Source organism: Bubalus kerabau, chromosome 10, assembly GCF_029407905.1.
Source record: "Bubalus kerabau isolate K-KA32 ecotype Philippines breed swamp buffalo chromosome 10, PCC_UOA_SB_1v2, whole genome shotgun sequence".
NCBI classification, from domain to species: domain Eukaryota; kingdom Metazoa; phylum Chordata; class Mammalia; order Artiodactyla; family Bovidae; genus Bubalus; species Bubalus kerabau.
The window spans coordinates 34,923,479-34,931,645 of NC_073633.1; the positions used below are offsets into that span (position 1 = coordinate 34,923,479).

The 8,167-nt window shown below is 44.5% G+C and overlaps 1 protein-coding gene across 1 annotated transcript in view; it reads right to left on the minus strand.

Moving 5' to 3' along the window:
* The window catches only part of SCG5 (secretogranin V), a 56,875-nt gene extending 49,716 nt beyond the window's left edge, over positions 1-7,159 (minus strand). Inside the window, exons 1-2 of the mRNA XM_055537286.1 lie at positions 7,097-7,159; positions 5,347-5,579 (exon numbers count right to left, since the gene is read on the minus strand). Of these exons, the coding sequence (XP_055393261.1) occupies positions 5,347-5,572 (226 nt within the window). The 5' untranslated portion in view covers positions 5,573-5,579; positions 7,097-7,159. The remainder of the gene's footprint in view (positions 1-5,346; positions 5,580-7,096) is intronic.
* Between the last annotated feature and the right edge of the window lie 1,008 nt (positions 7,160-8,167).

The following is an 8,167-nucleotide window of genomic DNA, read 5'->3' on the forward strand; positions in this document are numbered from 1 at the left end:
TTGAGAGGCTCAGGTCAGCTGATCAATGTTTAAGACTCTTCTCTCCAACGTACATCTTTAGTGGCTCAGTGGGTAAAAAATCCGCTTACAATGCAGGAGACCACACCAACGCAGGAGATTAGGGTTTGATCCCTGGGTCAGGAACATCCCCTGGAGAAGGAAATGGCAACCCATTCCAGTATTCTTGCCTGGGAAATCCCATGGACAGAGGAACCTTGCGGGCTATAGTCCTTGAGGTCTCAAGAGTCAGACATGCTTTAGCAACTAAACCACCATCAGCCTTCAAGTAGGAGGCAACTGGTGCCCCCTTGTGCTCAAATGGAGGCACTGCGGTTCCTTTAAGAGGCCAGAGGTTGACGAAATAGAGGCTCCTTAGGATCCACCCCTTTAAATAAACCTTATCTTACAGATTCTTTCTCTACCTGACATTTATTAAGTAAACAATTTTTGTTCTCTTTAAAGTAAAAAAAAATTAAAGCCCCAAATTTAGCGTTATAAAAAGGAATTTTGGTATTTTTATGTTTGGCAATATTAGTTTAAATTTATTTGGGATCCATTAAGTGCCAATATATATAAATCCCTCAGTGGTTTGATATCTGGTGTTATCAGGTGGTCTAGGAGGGGAGGGGGAAATGAACCCGTGGCATTGAGCAGACCCCTTTCTACCTGAAGCTGCTATCCTGAAAATGGAAGCACATTTTCTGATTGGATTCATCAAAAGCTAACATTAGTGTCTGCTGGCAGAGCCACTTCTGACTCCCAAGCATCTCTACCTCATAGCTAATGGCTCTCTGAACTAGCCTCTTGGACAGCTGGTGGCTTTCCTTGTTTCTGGGGAAAATATAACAACAGTAGCCACTTATCTATGTCATTTTGACCAATGAGCCGATTTGAGCTTGGGGACACTGCTGAGATGCAAGGTGCACAGTAGCACTGCTGAGCTGTACTGCTAACTGGGTGAATCATCCGCAATAACATCAGGGAAGGCCAGTAAAGACTGCAGCTGTGCTCCTGATACTCCACAAAGTGAGAAAAGGCTGGCCTGATTCAGTTACTAACAGCACCCACTTTTCGCATGTGAGTAGGCTGGAGCCTCTGGAAAAATAAACTACCATCCAAAAAAAAAAGACTCAACTCAGGTTTTCCTTTCCATTAAAGCGTGTTTTCTTCTCTATAAAACAATACGTTGGTGCCTGTTTGTCTTTACTCTGTATTTTTGTTTTGCTTTGGGTTACTAATTTACACATTTGAAAGATATTCCTTACCAAGTCATGATTAAGGTACCTACAGAGAAGTGAAAAATAACCCCCAACCTCTTGATGTTTTGGGCAAATGATTCCTCTCCAGTGACCATCTAGAGCAGGTCAACAAGGAGACTGGCTTAACAACCCGGTGGCTGGGTACCAGGTTTCAGGAATCCTCTATGCTTCAGGTCTAGTAGGCCCTCTGCTGGTTTCGTGCCATAACTGCAAAAAGTCTCCATTTCTCAATACGCCCCTGTACAGAAGGTAGGAAACTTGCACCCTGGTGGTCGTTCATAGTCAAAGTAAACAGACCTTTTGACGAGCACATTATCACTGAGTTCCTGATTTTTAAAAGGGAGAACAGAAATGGAACCTTTCCCTTGAGCTTAAGGAGAAGAAGTCTCAAGAGACCCAGATGTCAAATAGAATATAAATTCTATACTCATATGCTTACTGCTGCCAGATATGTTGTTGTTCAAAGTTGTATCCAATTCTTTTCCAACCTCATGGACTGTAGCCCTCCAGGCTCCTCTGTCCATGGAATTCTCCAGGCAAGAATACTGGAGGAGGTTGCCATTTCTTTCTCCAGGGGATCTTCCCAACCCAGGGATTGAACCATGTCTCTTTCGTTGTAGGTGGATTCTTTACCCTCTGAGCCACCTAGACAGCCCACTGCCAGATATATCGAGTTTTTAAATATTTATTCAAATACACATTCATTTTTCAAATATTTACCAAGTGCCTACGATGTGTCTGGGTATAAAGCAGTAAACAAAAGATGCGGCCTTGTGGAACTGACATTCCAGTGGGAAGACAGACAATAAACAAGCAAGGAAACAAACATTCATTATAAGTTTTTTTTTAAACGTTAGAGTTTAAAAAATACAAAAGGGCACCATGTCAGAGAATGGGGAGAGCTATTCTGGGCAGTTGGGCAAGCCTCTCTGAGCGGATGACTTTGAAACTACAGCCACACCAGCCTCCCTGCTCTCATCTTGAGGTTTTTGTATTTATATTCTGGGTATTCTTCCTATAAAAATCAGAAAACCTTTCTAACTTGGTCTTTCATAACAAAATACTAAAATAAATGTTGAAGTATATGGAAGATAACCCATGCATCTGTCAGACCCCTGGGAATTAGCAGGAATGATCATCTGAGCAGAGACAATTCAAATAAACAAGTGAGTTGAAACAATCATACACTCACATAAGAAAATATTAGACCACGCAGTAACTTAAATGCCAAAGTCCACAACAGGTAAAAAGTCAGTTTGTTTCCTCTTCCCTCTAAAGTCTTTGGATTATTTTCTCCGTTAGTTTGCATTCAAGCTGTAATAGGCAGAATTCTGTGATGACCGCCCCGCTCCCCCAAGATTCCCACCTACTGGTGCACATGCCCTGCATGAATCCTTCAAGTGTGGGCGGGACCTGGGAACCTAGTGGACTATCACTTAATGACAAAGATAAATGGACCATCACTCCTATAATTATACTGTATGACGATTAGCAGACTAAAGGGACATTCTCCCTCTGGCTTTGAGAAAGTAAGCTGCCAAGTTGCAAGAGGCTTACAACCAACCTGAGGGACCCCAATGACAGCCAACCAGAGAAAGGGACCTTGGTCCCAAAAGAGCAAAAAATTGAATTCTGCCAACAACCTAGATGAGTTTGGAGGAGAACCCCAAGCTCCAGCCAGCACTGCATCTCCTGTCAACACTGAGATTTCAGCCTGATGAGACTCCGAGCCGAGGGCCCTGCTAACCCATGCCCAACTCCTGACGAAAGGAAACTCTGACGTAACAAGCAAGTATTGTATTAAGCTGCTAAATGTCTGATAATTTTTACACAGTAACAGAAATCTAGAACACAAGCTGATATTCATACCGTCCACAGACACTGTTAGAAGAGATGCAACATGGCTATGACATCACACAGCACGCATGCTAAGGCGCTTCATTCAGGTTCGACGCTGTGTGACCCTGTGGACTATAGCCCACCAGGCTTCTCTGTCCTTGGGATTCTCCAGGCAAGAGTACTGAGAGGGTTGCCATGCTCTCCTCCAGAGGCTCTTCCCAACCTAGAGATGGAACCCACATCTCTTACATCCCTTGCACCAGGTGGGTTCTTTACCACTGGCACCACCCAGGAAGCTCATAACATCACATTATCCCAAGGGTAATAAAAACAGTTTCTGATTGTGAATTGTTCTAAGCCACACTTTCACATCTCCATGCCCTTTCACTTGCCATTCCCTGATGAATTCCTATTCAAACTTCAAAACCCAGTTCAAACATTGCTTCTTCAAAGAAGCATTTCTTTAAAGCCACCACCTCCATTTACACCAAGCAGAATAAACTACACTTTGTTCTTCACTTCCATGGTAGCACCTTGCCTGCATATCTGTCAAAACACTGGCCCTGACACACTGTAATCACCTCACCTCGCCCCTACTCCCAGACAAGAATCCTCTAGAACAGAGCTGTCTCAGAGCCTCCTGCACGGTGGCGGGCACAGAGCAGGTGCCAAACAGCTGGCTACTGAGTGCAGGTAAGGAGGCTCTGGATAAACGCAGGCTGCTGATGTCCAGGGATTTGCTGTTTCTCACTTCCAGGATTAACGGAAACCTGGGAAACCATCTCCATGACAACAGCTGGGTGACTAAACAGCACTTACGGTTAAAGGGGCAGATATTCACTGTCTTGAAAGAGCTGGTCTGAAATGGGTAGGTGTGTTTGAAGCCAGAGGTGGCAGTGGGTGCTGGGCAGGATTTAGATTCAGCCCAGAAGGGGTGGTGTGAAGCTCTGTCTGATTTGTTCCACCTCAAGCCCTGTGCTAGGCTGGCATGCTTTTTTTTTTTTTTTTTTAAATTTTATTTTATTTTTAAACTTTACATAACTGTATTAGTTTTGCCAAATATTGATTCAAGTCATCTACGTTAATCCACTCCTGAAATCAAATGTTAGCCACATAGACAACAATCCCACGGAGTTAGTTTTACTCAGTGGTTTAGAGCTATGGGTAACATGACAGAAATGAGAATCATGTGTCAACAATATCCATGGCATTCTCTGGACTCCCAAGGCAGATAGCTGTTGTAAGAATTTATAGACTTAGGCAAAATTATACAAAATTGATGCACAGGAAATACCATTTGCTGGATGTGTGTTTTGACAAGACTCAAAGAAAGAATTCACATGTTTTCTTCAGACCCACTCCTGTGAATTTGTGTTCTCTTGTGTTCAAATGAAATCAACCATGCTCCGGCTTTAGGGCTCCACCTCAGTGGAGAAAGAGACCATTCAGAATCAGAGCCATAAAGCCAGGCATGGAAATAAGGCAGCTGCTCTTAAAAGCTGCTCAAGACCTAGACTCCAATTCTCTATAAATAAAGCACTAAGCAAAAAAGTACCACTTTCTAACAAAAGTATTAAAAGTATATTGCCAGAAACTCAGGAAAACTCAAGGGGGCAATGGTCTTACCACCATGAAACAATTAAATTAACATTCGTTATACTTTAAGATATATTTTTAAAGTTTTTGACCTAAACTCTTAATGCCAGTACGTCATTGGCTCCTTCTGGGTTTATCTGATGTCCTCCTTAAGAATCAAGTCAGATCCTTTAGGTCCTACATTTTGAAGATCTTTTACAAATACCAGCTGGTAATGGCTCAGAGGTAGGCAGCTGGGGATACAGTTTCCCAGAGATCAGTTTGGGAGATGATGTGGGATCTGGGTTCTAATCTTTTTTTAGTGACAACACTAGATGTTTCTTCATTCACTTGATAAATACTAATGTATCAGGCTTTGTGTTAGATGCTAGGGCTACAGCTGTGAATTAGATAAGGTTGCTGTTCTCACAGGACATATTCTTATGTATCTGCATGTATATGCTGTATAGTATAAGAAGAAAGGGAAAACAGGGAGAAAGTAGAGTTTCTTCAATATGTATTAATTATTTTACTGCTAATAGAAACTGCTAATAGTGGAGGACAGGGAAGCCTGGCATGCTACAGACCATGGAGTTGCAAACAGTCAGACACAACTTAGCAACTGAACAACAGCAATGATCGAAACTGCTAACTGGCAGAACACAGTAAATACCTTCGATGCTCTGCGGGCCCACAAGGTTCATGGCCTGGTGAGCTGGGTACTCTACCCGTGGCCTGGCAATGCCCAGCTGCTCCATCACGCCATGGAGCAGCCTCTGGATATCTGTTTCTGAGACCCGGTCTGGGGTCCTTGGGCTATAAGCAGCTGTTGGAGTCCATCCAAACGTCAGCCATAACACCAGGCCAGACAGCATGGCAGAAACCATCCTGGAGACCATTTTTAACCTGCAGAAAAAAGACCACACACAGATCGATTGGCCACAATCGTCAACTGTGATGATGCAACCATGTGATTCCCTCCAGGGAGTGATTCAAGGATCACCCAGGGAGAGATTGCAATGAAAATTTTTAAGGGTTTGCTTAGGCCTTACGTGTCCACGCTACCCAGGACATCAGCTGTGAGAAGGTGTTAAAGAAACAAAACTGTCCGAGATGGCCAGTTCCCTGTGTCCTCACATCCTGGGGAAGACTAGACTATAATGGCAGTTCTGTCATTTTTTATTGTGGTCATAGCTCTCTGGAAGTTTTGCACCATTCCTACTCCACCACTCTCTCCTGCTTTGAAACAAACAGAAACAAACAACAAAACTTTGCTTCCATCTTGAGAAAGGGACAGGGAGAGTGACATCTTGACTTTCCTAGTCCTGGGGAAGAAAAGGCTCATGGGAAGGCATTAGAAGACATACATGGTAAAGAAGCACAGAAAGCTTGGGGCTGGTAGAAGAGACCATCTTAGCTTAGCAAACATGGGATACACTTGAGATCCTGGGTGGGGATGAAGATACACACAGCTCACACTGCCCTGCAACCTGGGAAGGAAGATGAGGGCTGCTTGCTGCACCAAATGAGAGCAGGGGATCGTGGGCAAATGCCTCAGCTTCCTTCTTGCAAAAAGGGACGAGAAAAGCATCTGTCTTTTAGGGTCACTGTGAGGGTAAGTGTGGGAGCATGTGCAAGAGCACTGAGAACAGTGCCGGGCACAGAGACCCCCAGATTGCTGTTATTATGTTGGCAATATTACCTCACTGTTTTGGAGGTTGGAACTGGGGGGATCAAAGGTGATGAAAGAAAACAGAACAAGTGAAAGAGAAGGTGAAAGTCTGGGGAGTCAACCTGTCCTGAACGTTGGCTTCTATGCAACCAGAAGCCTGCAGAACAAGAGAACAAATATTCACATAGATTCCTTCTGCAGCTGCTGGACCTTAGGGCGGACACCTCAGGCAGGGGCCCTGCAAACCCTCTTCTAGCATCCTTCTCTGGGAGCCAGAGGAGATGGTGGCGGCATGCATTTCTCCCCTGAAACGGAAATATTTATAACCCCCAAATTCTATTTCTGTAAAGGAAAGACTTTTAAGAAGCCACTCTCAGATGTAAAACCTTGTTCTACAAAGAGCTGAGACAGCAGAGCCCGCAATCTGACCAAAAGGCCAGAGGCAGGGATCCGCCTCTCCGGCCATCTCCGTCTTTCCCTCCCCGGCTTTGCACGCAGGATGTCTTTGTTTCATTTACACCCCCAGCCAACATCGTTCAGATCTGATGAGCTACCCAACCTTCTTCCTCCCAACTCTTTCCCTCTCATTTAGAGCCGACCCTCCGATTTTCGCACCCATCCTTTGTCTGCCCCCAGCCTCCGGCTCAAGGATTTCAGCAGGACGCCCTCCCCCACTCCCGATCGCGAAGAACCCGTCGGTCTCCGGTGGGCGTCAGTCGGAGGTCTGAGCTGGCATTAGCGAAGGACTCACCGAGCTGCAATCGGAGGAGCCTGCCACGGTCTGGGCCTCGGTGGGGGTCGGGCGAGAAGCGGGGCGATGTGGGTCGCTCGTGCGTCACCTCCCTCCTCGTCTTAGCCCCGCCCCGTCCCTCCTCCAGCAGGTGGAGGCTGCCAGGCCAGGACTCCCCAGAAGGCGACCCACTAGCCGGGGGCCTTCCGGCCACGCATTCCACATACACATCTCCCCGACGCCCTCTTCCTCTGTCGACCCCTACGGAAGTAATGAACCTTTTCTCAAGCAGTTATCTAAACAATGTGCTAGATTGCCTCCCCACTTCTGTCCTTCATTTGCAATAGCACACCTTTAATTTTGCCACCTTTCAGCTTTTTAAACATCTTGTAGCTTTAAGAGGAAACAGGCACTGGGGCACTGACAGGAGAGACAAAAGTTGAGGCCTTAAGAACCTTTAATGATGGCAGTGATCAGGTATATTGAGTGCTTTCAGAAGACTTTTCATTGAGCCGGAAAACTTTGGAGATATTTAATACAAGATGCTCTAAATTTCTGTTAAAGTGATAAACCAAAACCACATGAAAACCTCTAGGACTATTAGTTCTGATTGTTATTTCTAAACTTCCACACCAGCTATCAAGTAAGACTTCTTTTGCTTGAAAAGAAATCATACTCTCTGCACACTGGAAAATGTATCCATTTTTATTCTTTTCAAACAACAAGAATTGAAATGTAAAACCATAGGATGAATATAAGTATTTCAATTTCTTTCATCAAGACTGGGAATGAGTAAAGTACTTGGAGATCCCAGAGTGAATACCCTGATGAGGTTGGAAGCCAGAATTCTGTATCCTTGTTCTGTCCCCAAATCCATTATCATCTAGAGCAATTTTACACAATGAAGAGGGGGCCTGCAAAATTCATCCATGACCTTTTAGTTTGAAGCCAACCTCCTTCCTAGCACCTTTTCTTCTGTGGATGCTGTTATGCTTCCAGCTTTTTCAGTGGATGCTAACAGTACAAAATAACAAATATATTGTCCATTGGTTCTAGGCTTAAAGACCATGCTGGAGTTTAATATTTATTATT